This window comes from Peromyscus californicus, unplaced genomic scaffold, assembly GCF_007827085.1.
Source record: "Peromyscus californicus insignis strain IS unplaced genomic scaffold, ASM782708v3 Scaffold_20__1_contigs__length_68692818, whole genome shotgun sequence".
NCBI classification, from domain to species: domain Eukaryota; kingdom Metazoa; phylum Chordata; class Mammalia; order Rodentia; family Cricetidae; genus Peromyscus; species Peromyscus californicus.
In genome coordinates, this window is record NW_026294503.1 from 47,295,035 (window position 1) to 47,314,225 (window position 19,191).

Here is a 19,191-nt window from a genome sequence, read left to right on the forward strand (position 1 = left end):
GAGGGGACACTCTGAGGAGGAGGATCCACCCCGGGGAGGAGGGGACACTCGGAGGAGGAGGAGGAGGAGGAGGAGGAGGAGGAGGAGGAGGAGGAGGAGGAGGAGGAGGAGGAGGAGGGAGTTTGAAGGACGCCTTCTAGGGAAGAGGATCCGAAATGAGGGGGAGCTCTAAGGAAGAGCCCCCCCCACTCAGTCTCTCCCAGCACCCAGAGCCGGCTTGAGACTTATTAGCTTGTGCTCCCAGAGGGCTCCAGGCTTACAGTGGGCCACAGGTGGTTCTTGGGGGCACTGAAGACAGAGGGAACTGCAGTGAGAATTAAAAAAAAAAGTATAGCGAAGCATTCATCCTTTGCACACAAGGGAACCATGATGAGATTAACAGTTAACTTCCCATCAGAGACTGTGGAGACCAGAAGATACATATGCAAATCCTGAAGAATGTCATCCAAATTTCGTCAAGAAAAATTATCCTTCAGGAATTAAGGAAAAAGCAGGACATTTCCAGAAAAAAGCTGAAGGGAATCACTATCAGTGGACTTGCCTTACAAGGCATGGTAGAGGGAGTTCCCCGGGCTGAAAAGAGATGATGTGAGCTGTTGACTCAAAGTCAGAGAGGTGAGCACAGGGCACGGTAACAACGCCATGAATAAAAGTGTTAGTGTGCTCCAGGATTGTAATTCCTTTCTTTTTGCCTGTCTGGCTGCAAACGCCAATGCATGAAACAATGATTACAAATCTGTGTTCACAATATAAGATGTACAGATACGCTATCCGTGGCAATAATAACAGGACAGTAGGGGAGGCCCCCACAGAGGTCAAATGCACAGAGTTGGTATACCACAGAAAGTAAATTGCCACTCAAACAAGGTTTTTGTAAGTTTTAGGCATTGATTACACCTGGAAGCTCCCTGGCCAGCTCTCCTGGAGTGTGTATGGTGGCAGAAACAGCAAGCAAGACTCTGCCCCCAACAAGGTGGAAGATGAGACCCGAACCCCAGAAGTTATCCTCTGACCTCTATATTCGCTCAGGGGCATGTCCTCTCCCCACCCCATGTATACATCCTAATAACGAGCTTTAAAAGATGTTGACTTAATCCCCGAGGTAAAGAATGAAAAGCAAATAAAATGTACGAAAGTAAAGAGAATTAAAGAGGAACACTGAGCAGTGCAGAAAGGCAGAGATGGGGCCGTGAAGCGGAGACAAAAGGAGCGCGGAAATAAAGAAGTGAAGCGGAGGAGGCAGCGGCCTCGCTTGCTCTCTATTGCTGTGATGTGAACCCTTGGACCAGAAGAGACTCTGGGGAGGAAAGGGTTGACTTCAGCTTACACTTCCAGGTCACAGGCCATCAATAAGGGGAGTCGGGGCAGTAGCTGAAGCAGAGACCACAGAGGACGCTGCACACTAGCTTGCTCACAGGCACCTGCTTAGCTGGCTTTCTCATCCAGCCCAGGGCTTCCTGCCCAGGGAATGATGCCACCTATGTTGATTGGGCCTTCGTTTATCAATTAACAATGAAGATAAACACACACACACACACACACACACACACACACACACACACACACACACAAGCCTACAGGTCAATATGATCCAGACTTCTCTCAGCTGAGACTCCTTTCTCAGGTGACTCTAGACTGTATCAAGTTGACAGCTAAAGCTAAGAGAGCAAGGGTTTCCTCTCAGTAATTAATTGAGGATTAATTGAAGTGTACCTGAGTTAAACCCTCTTATTGAAAGCAGACATTGGTAAATTGGTTAAGAAATGAGATCCATGTGCATGCCAGTTTCAGGAGAGCCATCAGATAAAATGAAATAAAGAAGCTGAAATTAGAAACATTGGAAAATATATTCTATGCAAAAAGTAACCAAACCAAGGTGGCTGTATTGCAGTCTAATAGACGATTAAAAGTTTAGGGCAGGAAGAAGATGTAAAAATCACAAATGCACAGTCACACACTGCATACTGATGATAGTCCAGAACAGACGGTATAGCGGCTTATGGTCCTATAAGATTATATCACCAGGTGACATCACAGCCGTCTTAGTTTCTGTAAACACACTACAGTGTCTGCACAATAATGTGATGTAGAGATAATGCAGTTCCCAGACCAATTGCATCCGTAAGTGACATCTGACTGTGTGCAGGGAACCAGAGAGACCAAGGCAGATGGGGAGAAAGGGAAAGATCAGAAGGAAGAGATCGCCGTATAGTCATAGATGAGGGTCTGACGGCTGACTCTCAACAGTGGATAGAAACACCACCCAGGAGCTCCTTGAGGAAACTCAGGATGTGAACCAGTTAGCGCAGGACTGTGAATCAGCTGGACCTGCTAGACACAGAGAGACCCTCGGTGGCCTCAGCACGTGCACACAGCCAAGAGCACAGGATCATTCTCCTGGACGATCACACGTTAGGCCAAATTCACGTTCAATACCCTTTCAAAAACTGGAGTCTTGGGGCTGGAAAGATGGCACAGTGGTTAAGGGCCCTGGCTGCTCTCCCAACAGACCCGGGTTCAAATCCCAGCACCCACATGGCAGCTCACAACTGTCTGTAACTCAAAGATCTGACCTGCAGGCAAAACACCAATGCACATAAAATAAAAGTAAATAAATTAAAAAAAAACAAAAACAAAAACAACAAAACAAAACAAAAACTGGAGTCTTCTGGCTGGGCACAGTGGCATATGCCTGAAATCCCAGCAGTGGGAAATCTACCACAGAAGGATTGCTGCAAGTTTGTGACATTTCAGGCCACCCTGGGCTATATAGTGAGACATCCCCCCCCCCCCTCACACACACACACACACACACACACACACACACACACACACACACACACAGCCATAAACAGGATCTTTCCTGCTGCTGTGGAATGAGCCTATAAATCTACACATTAGCAGTGAAATGGAAACTGGACAAGCATGTGGATATTAGCAACAATTTTCACAAACAGCCAGAGGGTCAAAATGCACATACACTCAGACAGCAACCCGAGGTGATGATCACAGCAGCTTCATTCATAGCAGCTGAAGGAGTAAACCCAGTGTCTACTGATAGTTGAGTCTATTACAAAAGAAAGGATCTGTAATCTCTAGATTACAGAGCTCCCAGAACCAAATCATAAAATACAATTTTTCCTTATTTTTTTAAAGATGTATTTTAGTTTAATTTATATATACCTGTATGTGTCTGTGGGACATGTGTCTGTGTGCCTGCCACATGTGTGTGGGTGCCTAGTGTCGCCTAAGGCCAGAAAAGGATGTTGGATCCCCTGGAGCTGGAGCTATAGGCACTGATGAGTCCCCAATGTAGGTGTAGGGGATGGAACCCAGGTCCTCTGGAGGAACAGCAATAGCTCTTAACCCCTGAGCCATCTCCCCAGCCACTATAAGCTTTAAAAAAAATGTATACACAAATACAATGTTTGTTTTATAGATCAGGCACAGCAAGAGATTAACAATAATAACTAATGACAATTATAACAAAATACAGTTCTTAAATGTGGAATCCATCTCTCAGAGATCTCTCTGCACCCACACAATACTACGTGTGGTGCTGCGGGATGATGCAAGGAAGGTGAGCTGGACTGAGGAGAAGAACGTGGGTGTTGTGATACAGCATTGGGACACTGTCGCCTTCCTCCTTGAACACAAGAACTGCGATATTACAGAGGCAGATCCAACAACACAAACCCTTACGATGTCCCTAATAACATGAACATGTAGGACAAAGACACCCTTATGTTCCCAACATATGTGGGATGGTGAAGAATATAAGAAGCGATTTAGTGAGACTCCTCCGAAACGCACACAATTCCAAATCTGAGAATTACTCATTTCTGGAATTTTCCAGGTAATGTTTTTGGACCGTGGTTATCTACTGTAATTGACACCAGAGACAGATGAGTTCTGGGTGAGCACTCGGACAGTGTTAATTGGTACAGTGGACGATTGTTCAGCTTAAAAGAGCTAGTGTGATGCCTGCTGAACACGAAGGAGCCTTGAAGACTTAAGTCAGTCACAAACAGTACATGATTACACTTGTCAAATCGTAGAAATAGAAGGCAGAGTGATGGGTGCGGGGGCTGGGCAGAGGAGAGAATAGGGAGCTACTGTCCCGGGGTGCAGAGCTTCAGTTTTAGCAGATAAAGCGATCGGAGGAGGGATTGTGGTGGTGGGGATGACTTGATACCCCTGAGCTGTACTCTGCAAATGGAGAGGATGAACACTGGTGTGGCATGCTGGAACATGCTGGCTGAGCATGCATAAGGCCTGGGGGTCAATTCCCAACACCATGAGAAATAGAATGGTAAGGCTGGTAAATATTAGTGATGCTTAACCAAAATAAAACAAAAGAGACGCACAGACAACAGTTTCAATTTGCCTTGCATGCCAAGAAGCGTGGCTAGGGCAGTAGAGTGACCTCAGCTGGCGCAGTTCTGTTCCGCACATTCCAGGACAAGTGTTGAGTGCCCTCAGCCTGTGGGGAGACCTTGCCTGAGAGCCTGGAACATGCTGATAGCAGTGTCTCCGCACAGCTGGGGCTGAGGGCCATGCGGCCCCATTTACAACAAACAGCAACAGGTTTTAGGCAAGTGGCCTCCATGGCCTGATTCTGACTTGGAGGATGTGGAGACTGAGGTCATCCATGTGGGTACCCCCTGAAACCGTGCTCATGTCTGTGGGACCTCCAAACTTCTGGACAGTGAGGCTCTACTGTGAGCGATGTCCTCAACCTCAGTCACACTTGGTGGCTGGGAGTCCCTATGCCCAGCCCCCTGACACATGTGACAGACGGCTGGGGTGTGCCCAACCCCCTGAGCTCTGCTGTCCCTTTCCCTGCTGCTGCTCTTCTTCCCTGTCCTCTCTCTGCCGTCACCTCTGTGGGGACAGCAGCCTTCCCAGCTCTGGGGGCCTTTCCAGGCACTCATGCACCTCAGAGGACCATGCTGATTCTTAGCAGAAGCCTATTACTCCTATCCCTGAGACCCATGGAGTCCCGCCCTCTGCCTGTAGTTTGTCACCACTGATGGCTCTTTATGTGTGACATGGATGACATAGGGTCAGCTGTCACTCCCGAACTTCAGTATACCTCTTCTTTCTTCCTCCCTTCCTTCTCTCCCTCCCCCTCTTCCTCTAGCTCTGCTTTCGTTTTATGGGGCAGAGTCTCCTGGTTACATAGTCCAAGCTAACTTAGACTTTCCTTTATATCCCAGGATATCCACACACATGTAATCCTCCTGCTTGAGGCTTCCAAGTGCCGAAACCACAGGCCTGTGCCAAGGTCTAGGCTCGGCACACCCTTTTCTCACAGCATTAGCTGTTCCTTGGGGAGGGATGAGGCAGGTGATAAAGGTTGTCTGGAGACTGTTGTCTGAGGATCCAGCAGAGACAGGGATTGAGACTTGTTGTTTGATTTTGCTCTTTGGTCTTTTGGGGGGGGCGCCACCCAACTCCCAAATAAATCACCTCTGGAGGCTTATTCTCAATTATAAATGCCCGGCCTTAGCTTGGCTTGTTACTCGCCAGCTTTCCTTAACCTTAAATTATTCCATTTATCTTTTGTCTCTGGGCTTTTTTCTTTTCTTCTGTAAATCTTACTCTTACTCCATGGCTTGCTGTGTAGCTGGGTGGCTGGCCCCTGGAGTCCTCCTTCTTCTCTGGTTACTTCTTTTTTTTTTCTCTCCCAGATTTCTCCTTCTATATATTCTCTCTGCCTGCCAGCCCCACCTATCCTTTCTCCTGCCTTGCTATTGGATGTTCAGTTCTTTATTAAACCATCAGATGTTTTAGACAGGCACAGTAACACAGCTTCACAGAGTTAAACAAATGCAACATAAACAAAAGTAACATACCTTAAAATAATATTCTACAACAGAGGTTGGAGTAGGAGACAGTGGCAGCCACAAGACTGATTTATTGCACATGGCTCAGCCTTACTTACAGAGCAGGACTGGAATTCGTGTGCCTGGTGGCACTAATCACAGCACAGAGCTGGTAGGGGGAGGGAGCAACTGGCACTGCAAAGACCCCATGGTCGCTGGGCCGGGGCTGTCCATCAGGCACCAAGAAGCTAAAGCGCTGCAGGAGGCAGGTGAAGAAGAGGAAGAGCTCCATGCGGGCCAGAGGCTCCCCGAGGCATACTCTGCGGCCTGTGGGTGGGAGAGGGGATCAGTCAGCTAGGGATCTGGCCTCACAATTCAAGGCATCCTGGGAGGGAAAGGGAAGCCAGGCACCCCCCAGGACCTGCTGAGAATGGCATGAAGGCCTCATGCTTCACAAAGCGGCCCTGGGCATCCAGGAAGTGTTCAGGGTAGAACTGGAGGGGCTTCTCCCAGACAGTCTCATCCTTCAGCACTGAGGACAGGTTGATGATGAGGGTCGTTCCCTGGCAGGAGGCACATGGTGTGAACATGGACTGTATACCAAGACCCTCATTACCATGATCACATGCACAGTCTCTCCCTCACACACTTGATCCTTTTATGTAACCTCAACCGTAAAGCCTCTCATCCCCTTGGAGGGCCCTGTTTACAGGTCTCTATGGGTACCCAAGTCAGATCTGTCCCTGTGTGCAATGCTTCCTAAAATCCCCTGTGGTCATTTTCACTGGCCATTTCTCTTTCCAAAGGACTCTCAATGGTAGGTCCTGTAAGCATGTTGGATATCTGGGCTATGCTGGTCTTTTTCTTTCCTGCCCATGTATGCTACTGTCATGATGTAATAGTTTGAGGGCCCATGCCTACCTTGGGGATGAGGAAGCCCTGGACTTCAATGTCACGAGATGTGATGCGTGGCAAATTCAATGGGGAGATGTCCCCAAAGCGCTGCACCTCGTGAATGACAGCATTGGTGTAGGGCATGCGGGCCTGGTCTGCCATCTCTGGCCTTCTGGCCTGTCCTATGACTTCATCGATCTCCTGTTGCACGCGGCCTGGAGGGAGAGCATCCCCTCAGTGAAGCATTCCCAAGGGACTTCCCTTTGCTTCTCTCTTACAACCATGTGAAGGGCTGAGTCCATGTGAGCAAGATGTCCCCGAGTGTTGCTGGCATCTGGGTTAAGTCTGTGCTGGGACCCACAAGTGTGTGGAGTCTGCTCGGGGAGTGTGCTTGTCTCTCCTCCCTCCCAGCCCCAGCCAGGCTCACTCTGCACATCTGGGTACAGGATCATGAGCAGCAGGGCCCAGGACAGTGTGGTTGAGGTGGTCACCATCCCTGCAGCAAACAGGTCAGCCACTACCGCGCGCAGGTTCTCATCATTGAAGCTGCTCTCAGGATTCCCCTTGGCCTGGGCCAGACAGGTAAAGTGGGTCAGTGGGGGAGAGGAGTCTGCAATAGCCTCCCATTGTGCCCACCAGCCCAGGGGCTGAGGCACTTGGTGATACACAGGATGACAGCCCACAACCCCTGGCCCCATGTTAACAGCTGCCCCTCACCTTCTCCACCTCTGCCAGGAAGGTATCAGTCAGGTCTCGGGGTGGCTGTTCAGGGTCCCGGGTCCTCCTGTGCTCAGTCAACAGGTTCTCCACCATGGCCATGAAGTTCCTATTACCTTCTAAGGCCTTGTCAGCCAGTCCTGGGATGCGCAGGAGGATCGGGAACGCATTAAGAACCTGTGACAGCCACAGAGGAAGTGTCAGTGCTTCTGCTTTTAAAAGTCAATTATTTATTATTCATTATCATGTATGAATCTCCTGTGCCATGGTGTGTGTGAGCATGTCATAGTGCAATGTGCCAGGTCCATCTTCTCTACCCTACATGGTTCTTAGGTATCAAACTCAGGTCTCCAGGCTTGCTTGGCAAGCCCCTTACCCACTAACCACTTAGCTGGCCTCTTGGACCCGTCTCAGATCCCAGCCTCCTTCACAATGGACGCAGAGGCTGTTTGTCCCCACCCATCCCCTGCCTCCTCCTCAGTTCCTGCCTTAGGACTCTTGCAGCCCAGGGTGGACAGAAGGAATATTCTACTCTGGAAGCCACAGGCTTGTGTGGCTTCCACATGGACAGAGGGTACAGATTCCCTTTCTAGAAACCCTGACTTTCAGTCATTTCTCCCCTCCCATTATCTGACGTTTGTCAAGCTCCAGGCCTTTCCTCCTTCAGTTGACTTCCACAGGGCCTCCCCCACGGCCTTTGCAGTTTCCTCTGTGACCATGGACAGCCTAGAAGTAGCTCTGCAGGCTGCCCTGAGCCTCCTACCTCAGGAAAGAAGCCAAAGGCGTCTGCCAGAGCTTTTTCCAGGAGTTTCAGCATCCTGCTGAGGTAAGGGTCTTCATACTCAAAGCGATGAGCAAAAATGAGAGACGAGATCACATTGCACGTAGCTTTGTTCAGCATGGTTCTGGGATTGAAGGGCTGCCCTGGGAGTGGAGTTGCAAGCGAGTCAATGTACTGCTCATGTCTTCTGTGCCCATCTGCATCCCTCGCCCATCACCCACCAGCCTGGTCGGCAAAGGCGTCACAGAGGTGGCCAGCCTCCTCTGTCACCCACTGCTCCAGGGATTTCTTGCCCAGGCCGAAGTTGCGCAGGGTGGACACAGAGAATCGCCGCTGCTCTCGCCACTCGGGCCCGTAAGGGGCAAAGACAATACCTGTAGACACATCTGTGTGTAACCAAGGATGCCTGGCTCTGCTGTCCTCTGTTCCTGTCATTCCTCTTCTCCACTGGGTTTCTACCCATGAGTCTCTCAAAACTTTGCTACCTCAATCCAGCTCAAGCCTGCTGGGTAGTTTCCACCCTGGATTTCAATGGCTTTTTGTTGAATTACTTGACCACGTTACCACCCCCATTCATGTCCCATGCTTCCTCTACTCATTGCCATGTCTCCAGTGCCACTTCTGCCCCCACACAGCCCTTTACCTTGGGACCTGGGCTTCAAACCCAGGTGTTGAAAGATGGGTATTGGGGGTCGGTCAGCGGTGTCCTCTCCACAGTTCACCAGCACTTCCCGAACTGCCTTCAGTCCATTGATCACAATCATGGGCTTCCAGGCCATCTGCAGGCTGAACACGTCACCATAGCGTTGTTGAAGCTGAAGGAGAGGGACAGAGCACTCAGGAAGTGGAGGTTTCCCGAAGATCCTAGAACCAGGCTCACTGCATAAACATGGGTGTAGTCTCTCTCTCCATCTCCCTCTCTGCTCCCCTATCTCTGCCTCTGTGTATGTGTATGTGTGTTGCTTTTTACTGAACACTGGCCCTGACAAATGCTGGGCAAATGCTCTACCACTGATCTACACCCCCAACATGAGCTCTGGTGTCTTGTGGCTGAGGCATCTCATCCTTTAAGTTCATCAAAGGACCCATAATAGATTTGGTCACCCAGCTGCGAACTTGCTAGAGCCAGGAAAGTGTCCACAGGCCCCTTAGCATCCCACCAGTATGTGAGGAAATGCAGATTCCTTGAGACCCAAACCACACGGCAGCAAGAGATTCAAGCAGACACAACTCCTCTCCCCACTAACACAGTACCCTAGATCCTGGTGTCATCCACCCCTAAGATCCCACCCGCTAATGAGATCAGAGGGACCTAGGGCTTTTGTGACTTAGTTCTGGCCTGTCCATTGGAATCCCAAACCTACTGCTACATCCTGCCCTACTTTCTGTCCTTTGTCTTCCTACAACCTTGCCCTCCAAAAGTCCACAGTGTCCTTGGGCCCTGAAGCCTCCTCCCTCTCCCCCAGGAAGTCTCTTATCCTTTCCTCCTAAAGGATCAGCTTTCTGTCCATTCTGTGGCTGCACCAGTACCAAATGCTGTTAAGATGACCATGCTCTCTGCTGCCCACTATTACCATCTCCCTCACCTTGTGAAAGCTGTATGGCATGTTCTGGAAGTCCACATGCAGCAGGTTGCCAAGCACTGGCATTGGCACAGGGCCTGGAGGGTAGCGGGCAGTCCAGCGCTGGCGCCGGTACATCAAGTCCACCAGAAACAGGAAGACAGCTGTGAATAAGGCCACAGACCACAGTCCATCCCCAGCCAGCAGCCCCATGGTGGCCTCACTGAGTTTCTGGCTTCTTTGGGAAAACCTTGGGGTCCTTACTGAAGCCACCTGGAATCAGTAAGAACTCTCCGACTGTAGTCTGGGCACCCCGTCTCTTATATAGGAGCCCAGGCTGCCCTTTGCCCTCTGCTGTGAGCCAACTTGCTGTGTTTACCATTCAGCCCGAGCGTGTAGAACAGGAAGTGAGCGGGCCAGGCAGGGCAGCCCCAAGGTTCTTTCCTTCCCAGATGCTGTCCAGGGGAGCTGCATCTTCAAGTGGAAAGAGCTCCATGTGAACTGGGTGTAGTGGTCACGCCAGGCTGGGCACGGTGAGCATGGTGGGCAGCTCCGTGGAAGCCTGTTCTCAAGTAGTCAGACAGCTGACAGGCCATGCAGGCCAAGTTCTGAGGGATTTGTGAACATTGCCACAGACTGGGTGTCTTAGTTAGGGTTTCTATTGCTGTGACAAAACACCATGACTAAAAAGCAAGTTGGGGAGGAAAGGGTTTATTTGGCTTTACACTTCAACATTGCTGTTCATCACCCAAGGACAGAAACTCAAGCAGGACGGGATCCCGGGGGCAAGAGCTGATTCAGAGGCCATGGAGGGGAGCTGCTTACTGGCTTGCTTCCTGTGGCTTGCTCAGCCCACCTTCTTATAGAACCTGGGACCAGCAGCTGAGGATGGCACCACTCACCATGGGATGGACCCTCGCCCATTGATCACTAATAGAGAAAATGCTGGATCTCGTTGATGCGTTTCCTCAGCTGAGGCTCCTTTCTCAAATGACTCTAGCTAGTGCCACGCTGACACCCAAAACCACCCAGTACACTGGGGTAAGACCACCCTGGAGGCTCAGAATGACTTAGTTGGCAGGACACCAGCTGGCTATGACAGGAAGTGCCACTGGTTGGTTTTGTGGTGAGTGAGGGGCAGTGGGAGAAAGGTGCCTGCAGCCGTGGAGTCTTGTGTATAGGTTGGAGGTTACAAAATTGATCAAGAAGGCCAGAATCAGAAAAGGGCGGTTGTTACATTGGATCTGAGAAATCTGAGATACTGTCAACATTGGTCAGATAGACACTGGAGCCCAAAGATGGGTCAGGTTCTTGTCACATGGTGGACTCTTTCCGTTATTCATCCTTTGTTTCTTGTTGGCTCAATATATCCCACGCCTTCCACATGGGATATGGAGGCAGTGTCCTCCTCATGCCAGAGGCCTGTGATTAGGACGGGCAGTGATGAGGAAAATGTGAAGGTGATTCCTGAGCCTTCCAACACATGCGCTTGTGTCCCGAGCACAGCTGGGCACACTGAACGTGACATCTCATCACTCACTAAGGTCAGCAAAGGTGCGGTCCTGCCCTTGGGGATCCAGATTTCTGAAGACCAAAGGCTCAGAAGTCGCAGTGGAATCCAGGCAGGAGCGCTTCTGCTCCCCGCTCCAGTGTGGCAGAAGAGAGGCAGGAGCTGAGTGAGAGGAGATGGAGTCCACACCATGCAGCACCTCAGCAAGGACTAGATCCTGGGTTCCCTCCTCTCTGCTGCCGCTGCCACCCCCTTCTCTGCTCACATCTATGTCACCAAGGCCTGTGGGGAACTCCATGCTAGTTGCTGGCCTGAAGCCGCCAAGTCTGCTAAATGTTCCTGTCCATATTTCTTGGCCTTTCCCAAACCAGGTAGGATAATATGTCACCCTAGCTTGGGGCCCAGACAAGAGTCTTTCTCTAGCTCGAACTTGACCTGAATGGAGCCCTGAATGGGAGTCAGGACAGCAGCATGGGTCACAGTCAGGAGTTGGGGGACAGAGACAACTGTGCTCTGGTCACTGATAGGTTTAGGCTGGTGGCTTCCTCCTGGTTTGTCCCAGGACCCTCCCAGGGTAACTTCAGAGGACTGATGGTTAAACCTGGATGTTAGTTGTCCCACATTCTGCCTCTCTTCAAGTCTCCTCTTCTCTTCTGTGTGTCATGTATGAAATCATGAAAAAGTAGCATTGGTGCTGACTGGGTACAGGTGTGCAGGGTGGCGGTGCTGACTCAGGCCTGATTTTCCTGCTTCAGGCTAAGTGAGCCCCCGTGATCTAAGTGCACCAAGCAGGTGAGGGATGTCACACACTGTGTGTTGTAAAGTTCCTGGTCTGTCACCAGATCTTGGGGATGACCTGGATGCTCTGGTAAATATCTGTCTGTTAGCACTGTTTGCTCCCTTTCATCCTCCATCTGTGTCTCCTCAGCCATGTGAACAAATGTGTCCTGTCTGGATCAGTGTGACTTCCAGGGGGACTGGGGTCTTGACATTCATGTCAGCTGCACAGGTCTGCCATGTCCATAAGACCAAGCTGGAACTGAGTCCCTGGTCATCAGGGTTCAGGGGTGCTCCCAGTTCACAATTCTCTGTACACATGTCAACAGATACTTGATCACTGTCCTTTGGACTCCACTAGAGGAGGACAAACGGATCCTGGGCGTGTCCTGTCCCCTGACACATGTGACAGACGGCTGGGGTGTGCCCAACCCCCTAAGCTCTGCTGTCCCTTTCCCTCCTGCTGCTCTTCTTCCCTGTCCTCTCTCTGCAGTCACCTCTGTGGGGACAGCAGCCTTCCCAGCTCTGGGGGCCTTTCCAGGCACTCATGCACCTCAGGGTCTCGGGGAACTCCTGCATCTCTGTCACCAGACAGGAGCAGTGTGGGTCCTGTCAGGCTCATGACACCTGTCCCTGGACCCCTGGAGTCCTGCCCCTGCCTGCAGTTTGTCACCTCCTCAGTCAGCGCTGCTGTGTCTTTCTGGTGAGGAAGGGTCAGGTGACACTCTGAGCACCAGGACTCTCCTTCCTTCCTCTCTTTCCTCCCATCCTCCTCTCCTGCTTTCCCTTCTTCCCATTCAGTTTCCTCCCCCCCCCCGCCCCCGGCTCTCTGTTCGTGAGACCGTGATCCTCAGCATGGACTCTGGCAGTCCTGAACCTTGCTTTATAGCCCAGGCTAGCCCCAAACTTGCCATTCTCTGTGTCTGGTTCCCAGGTGCTGAATCTGCAGGCTGTGCCTTTGCACTAGGGTGAGCTCAACCCTTTCTCCTACCTAGCATTCAAGGTGACCATTAGGAAGGCTCAGGTGCAGGGTGAGGGGTGATGGTGGACAGTTCTCTGAGGACCAGATGCAGACAGGGTGAGAGTTTAAATGAGAAAGCAAGTGGCAGCCATAAAACTGGTTTATTGTGGGAAGATCAGAGTGAGCTAGGGGCTGGACTAGAATCTGTGTCCTGCTATCGAGAGACTGCACAGAGCTCATAGGGGGAAGGGGATACAAGAAACATAAAGACCCCATGGTCAGTGGGCCGGGGCTGTCCATCAGGCACCGAGAAGCTAAAGCGCTGCATGAGACAGGTGAAGAAGAGGAAGAGCTCCATGCGGGCCAGAGGCTCCCCCAGGCATGCTCTGCGGCCTGTGGGTGGGAGAGGGGCTCAGTCAGTCTGGGGCCTGAAGGATGCTCCACCCACCAAGGCCCCCTGGGAAGAGACCTGGAGCCAGGCACCCCCCAGGACCTGCTGAGAATGGCATGAAGGCCTCATGCTTCACAAAGCGGCCCTGGGCATCCAGGAAGTGTTCAGGGTAGAACTGGAGGGGCTTCTCCCAGACAGTCTCATCCTTCAGCACAGAGGACAGGTTGGGGATGAGGGTCGTTCCCTAGGGGGAGGCACATGGTGTGAACATGGACAGAGACATGGTTAACATAACCCTGGTCACCAAGTTCACACCCATATCCTCTTCCTGCACACTCTGGACTCGTTTCCCAGAGCATCTTAGCCCCTTCACTACTTATAGAAGGTGTCCCAAACCAAGACCTGTCCCCATGTGCAGTGCTTCCTAAAATCCCCTGTGGCTTATTCAATTGGACATCCCACTTCCCTGAAGGATCCTGCTCAATGGCTGTCTTGTGCTCACACCCAGGTTGGTCCCATCACCATGTGGAAATTCAGGATGTGGTGGTCTTGGTCTTTCTTGCCCTTGTTTGCTAGTGGCCATGCTATAGTAAGAGTGCCATGCATACCTTGGGGATGAGGAAGCCCTGTACTTCAATGTCTCGAGAGGTCATGTGTGGCAAATTCATTGGGACAATGTCTGCAAATCGCTGGACCTCATGAATGACAGCATTGGTGTAAGGCATGCGGGCCTGGTCTGCCATCTCTGGACTCCGCCCCTGCCCTATGACTTCATCCATCTCCTGGTGGACTCGGCCTACAGAAACAGCATTCCCCCAGTTAAGGACTCCCAGGAAGATGCCCCTTAACCCTCTACTACTTCTGTGTTCAGGGCTGGGTCCATGGGAGAAAGATGACCATCACCCTTGTCTGAGTCTGGGTCCAGTCAGTGCTGGGAACCCCAAGTGTCCCAAGAAGTCCTAAGGAGTGTGCCTCTCCCCTCCCTCTTCTTTCTTCCCAGCCCCAGCAAGACTCACGCTGCACATCCGGGTGCAGGATCATGAGCAGCAGGGCCCAGGCCAGTGTGATCGAAGAGGTCACCATCCCAGCACCAAACAAGTCAGAGACAACCAAACGTAGATTTGCATCATTGAAGCTGCTCTCAGGGTTCCCCTTGGCCTGGGCCAGACAGAGATGGTGGACCCAGAGTAGAGAGGGAAAAGCACTACAATACCCTCCCCTTGTCTCCAGAGGCCACACTTGGGGTCACTGGGTTATTCCCAGGTTCACCCTCTTGGACCTCACAGTGCCCCGGACACCACATCCCGTAGGCGCTGACCTTCTCCACCTCTGCCAGGAAGGCATCAGTCAGGTCTCGGGGTGGCTGGGCAGGGTCCCGGGTCCTCCTGTGCTCATTCACCAAGTTATCCACCATGGCCATGAAGATCTTTTGCCCAGGGAAGACTTTGTCAAACAGCCCCGGGATGCGCAAGAGAATTGGGAACGTGTTCAGAACCTGTGACCGCCAAGGAAAGCTGTTTTTTAATGTAATGTGTTAATAACTAGGATGTCTAATATAGTTATCATTATTTCAATGTTTGGTTGTATATGCATGATGTGGGGAGTACTGTTGCCATGACAATGATGTTGAGGTCAGGGGAACACCTCCAGTCAGTTCTCTCCATACTACGTGGCTTCCAGGATTCGAACTCAAGTACTATGCTTGTTTGATGAGCTCCTTCACCCACTGGCCATCTCTTGGCTCCTGGGTACTTCGGCTCAATGTTGCTCTCATCCAGTCTCAGATTCTAGCCTCTTCCACAATGGACACAGGGCCTGTTTATCCCCACTCATCACCTGCTCCTCCTCTGTTCCAGCCTTTAGGCTCTTACAGCCCAGGGTGAACAGAACGAATATTCTACCTTGGAAACCACAGGCTTGTGTGGCTTCCATGTAGACAGAGGACACAGGTTCTCTTCCTTTCTAGAAACTCTGACCTTGTCCACTCCCCCCACTCCCCATCGTCAGAGGTTTGTTAAGGTCCAGGCCTTTCCTCCTGCAGTGGATTCCCACAAGGCCTCTCCCATGGCCTTGGCACACAGCTTCCTCAGGGAGGATGGACAGCATAGATGGGTCTCTGTGGGCTCCTGAACCTCCTACCTCAGGAAACAAGCCAGTGTTCTCTCCCATGTTTTCTTCCAATATTTTTAGCAGCTTGGTGAACTGAGGGTCTCCATACTCAAAGCGCTGGGCATAAATGAGGGACGTGATCACATTGCACACAGCTTTGTTGAGGAGTTTGCTGGGATTGAGGGGCTGTCCTGGGAATGAAACAGCAAGTGAGTCACTGTACAGCTCATTTCTTCTGTGCCCATCTGCATCCCTCGCCCATCACCCACCAGCCTTTTCGGCGAGGGCGTCACAGAGGTGGCCAGCCTCGTCTGTCACCCACTGCTCCAGGGATTTCTTGCCCAGGCCAAAGTTGCGCATGGTGGACACAGAGAATCGCCGCTGCTCTCGCCACTCGGGTCCGTAAGGGGCAAACACCACACCTGTAGACACATGTTTGTGTAACCAAGGACGCCTGGCTGCGCTGTCCTCTGCTCCTCTGGGATCTTTATCACCCATAACCTCGCACCTTCACCCCTAGACCATCCCTAGCCCACTCCAGCATGCTAAGTTGACTCTATGGTGGATTTCAGAAGCCTTTGAATGCTTCACTGCATTACCCCCTGTATCATGTCCTTCCTCTGCTCACTGTCCCCCAGGTCTGGCTCTGATCCCATCTCTGCCCCCACACAGCACTTTGCCTGTAGCTTTGGGCCCATAGCCCATGTGTTGAAAGATGGGCATTGGGGGTCTGTCAGCGGTGTCCTCTCCACGGTTCACCAGCACTTCCCGAACCGCCTTCAGTCCATTAATCACGACCATTGGCTTCCAGGCCATCTGCAGGCTGAATATGTCTCCATAGCGTTGTCGAAGCTGAAGGAGAGGGACAGAGCACTTAGGAAGTGGCAGTCCCCAGAAGATCCAGAACCAGGCTCACTGCATAAACACTGGTGTAGTCTCTCTCTCTGTCTCTGTCTCTGTCTCTGTCTCTGTCTGTTGTCGCTGTTGTTATTGAATCTCGGTCTTCACATGTGTTGGGCAAACGTTCTACTGAGCTCCCTCCCCAGTCTGAGATCTGTTGCCCTGTGGCTGGGGCATCTCACCTTTTAGGTTCAGCAAAGGGCTCAGTAGATTTGGTCACCCAGCTGTGACCTTGCCAGAGCCAGAAAACTGTCCTGTTGCCCATCAGAATCTCATGACAAGTGAAGAAACTGGTTCCTTGAGATGGGCCAGTGAGGCCAGAGCCCACACAGCAAGAGATTCGAGCAGCCACTGCCCCTCTCTCCACTCGGTCTCCTGACAGACATGCTGAACTAGACCCGTAATCTGGCTCCACACTAAAACTCACCTGTGACAGGATAATAAGTGACGTGGTGTCTTCATGACTGCTGCCGTGTCTAACCAGAACTGAACTCTGCTGTGACACCCTACCTTACATCCTGGAATTTGTCCCCAAAATCTTTTGCCCCAGATGGTTCCGAGTGTCCTCAAATCTGGCAGTGATCGCCACCTGGAAACTGTTAAGCCTGTCCCATCCTGGGGACCCAGCTCCCTGTCTAACCCTTGGTTCCACCCCCAGTATGTGGTGCCACAGACACTGCAACCTCGGTTACTATCTCCCACGGACTCCCTCACCTTGTACAAGCTGTAGGGCATGTGGTTGAAATCCACCTGCAGCAGGTTGCCCAGCACAGGCAAGGGCACAGGGCCTGGTGGGTAGCGAGAAGTCCAGCGATGGCGCCGGTGCATCAGATCCACCAGTAATATAAAGAGGACTGTGAATATGGCCACAGACCCCAGGCCGTACCCAGTCAGCAGCTCCATGGCAGCCACACTACTGCCCAGGCTTCTGGGAAAACAATGTCCAACACTCACAACAGTCACCTGGGATCTGGAAGTTCCAACAGCTTGGAACCGGCTACCGTATAAAGGACTTCCAATGGTGCCCTTTGTACTTTGTCACAAGTTTCTGTGATTTGTCAAGCCAAGTGTAAGGAGGGGCCAGAGATGTTTAGTCCCTACCAAGAGCTGAACATAGCAGTTCTGCTGGGCTGTGCATGGTGGGCAGATGTCCAGTGGACCCCTGCTTCAGGGTACACCATGATGACATGTAGTAGAACGTTTGGTATGCCCCACATGCAAAGCTTTGAGAGCTTGAGGACATTGCCTCAGAGAGGAATAAGGCTTTACCAAAGATTCTCAGAATATTTTGTTTTCAAGACATGAGAGGCTGCCTGTCACTACCAGTCAATGGCTCCCATGGGTGTGTGAGCAGTGCGCGGGTGTCTCCTGCAGTTGTGGGGAGGCAGCTGGAGCCCCTCTGGGTGAATAAGGGGCAGTTGGAGCCCTGTGGGTGAGGAAAGGGCAGTGGGGGAAGGTAGATGGAGCCTGTGTAGTGTTCACTTCATGTCTGAGGTCACCCAGTTGATCAGGAAAGCGAGACACACTTGGAGATTTCTCAGATCCAATCTGAGAGCGCTGAGAAATGGTCTGAGAATCCTGGGGAGGCCACTAAGTTGGGCCATGAAATTGTCACATGGTGGCCTCTGTCTCTTTTCAGTCCTTCTTTCTTGGTGAGTCAACATCTTCCCCAACAGTCTTCCACATGGAGATATGGAGGCAGTGTCCTCCTCATGCCAGAGGCCTGTGGTTAGGATGTGCAGCCATGAGGAAAATGGAAAGATGACTCCTGAGCCTTCCAACACATGGCACCTGTGTCCCGGGCACTGCTGGGCACACTGCACATGTCAGCTCATCAATCACTAGGGTTAGCAAAGGTGCAGTTCCTGTCCTATCTGGGGATCCAGACCTCTGAAGACCAAAGGCTCAGAAGTCCCAGTGAAATCCTGGTGGGTGCTCTCTGCTGCCCATCCACAGTGAAAGAAGGGAGGCAGGAGCTGAGTGAGAGGAGATGGAGTCCACAGCATGCAGCACCTCAGCAAGGACCAGACCCTGGGTCTCCTCCTCTCTGCTGTCCCTGCCACCCTGTTCTCTGCCCATGTGTATGCCACTGGGGCGTCTGGGGGACTCCATGCTTGTTGCTGGCCTGAAGCCCCCAAGTCAGCTTTCTGTTCTTGTCCATAGCTCTTTCCTTGCCCAACCCACTTAGGAAAATATGTCACCCTACATTGGGGCACAGAGAAGGGTCTTTACTCTAACTCGATCTCGGCCCGAATGAATCACCGAATGGGAGTCAGGACAGCAGCATGGGTCACAGTCCGAAGTTGGGGACAGAGACAATTGTGCTCTGGTCACTGATTGGCTCAGGTTGGTGGCTTCCTCCTGGTTTGCTTAAGGACCCTTCCAGGGTAACTTTTGGGGCCTGATGGTTAAACCTGGACATTAGTTGTCCCACATTCTGCCTCTCTTCAAGTCTCCTCCTCTCTTCTGTGTGTCATGTATGACATCATGAAAGACAGCAATGGTGCTGACTGGGTCTGATTTTCCTGCTGCAGGCTAAATGAGTTCCCGTGATCCAAGTGCACCAAGGAGGTGAAGGATGTCACACACTGTGTGATGTAAATATCCTGGAATGTCAGCTGCTTCTGGGAGATGACCTGGATGCTCTGGTCACTCACTGTCTGCCTGCTTACACTGTTTGATCCTTTCTCCTCCGTCCATGCCACCTAGCCATGTGTGCAATTGTGGCCTGTCATGATCAGTGTGACTTCTTGGTGACTGG

The 19,191-nt window shown here is 51.6% G+C and overlaps 2 protein-coding genes across 3 annotated transcripts; both read right to left on the reverse strand.

Moving 5' to 3' along the window:
- Positions 1-5,938: 5,938 nt before the first annotated feature.
- On the reverse strand, positions 5,939-9,995 carry LOC128116299 (cytochrome P450 2D20-like). Its single transcript, XM_052747478.1, has 9 exons — positions 9,807-9,995; positions 8,864-9,035; positions 8,442-8,594; positions 8,203-8,363; positions 7,440-7,616; positions 7,150-7,291; positions 6,750-6,937; positions 6,250-6,391; positions 5,939-6,155 (listed from the first exon to the last, which is right to left on the reverse strand). Exons 1-9 carry the CDS (start codon positions 9,993-9,995, stop codon positions 5,944-5,946), a joined length of 1,536 nt encoding a protein of 511 aa, XP_052603438.1. The 3' UTR covers positions 5,939-5,943.
- A 3,249-nt stretch (positions 9,996-13,244) lies between these two features.
- On the reverse strand, positions 13,245-17,333 carry LOC128116300 (cytochrome P450 2D3-like). 2 transcript variants are annotated; one of them, XM_052747479.1, is made up of 9 exons: positions 17,145-17,333; positions 16,211-16,382; positions 15,800-15,952; positions 15,561-15,721; positions 14,740-14,916; positions 14,438-14,579; positions 14,030-14,217; positions 13,524-13,665; positions 13,245-13,423 (listed from the first exon to the last, which is right to left on the reverse strand). In XM_052747479.1, the coding sequence occupies exons 1-9, from the start codon at positions 17,331-17,333 to the stop codon at positions 13,245-13,247; spliced, it is 1,503 nt and encodes a 500-aa protein (XP_052603439.1). The 2 variants fall into 2 exon arrangements, with proteins under 2 accessions (XP_052603439.1, XP_052603440.1); XM_052747480.1 differs by lacking the exon at positions 15,800-15,952 and having other exon boundaries at positions 15,561-15,716; positions 16,206-16,382.
- Positions 17,334-19,191: the final 1,858 nt, after the last annotated feature.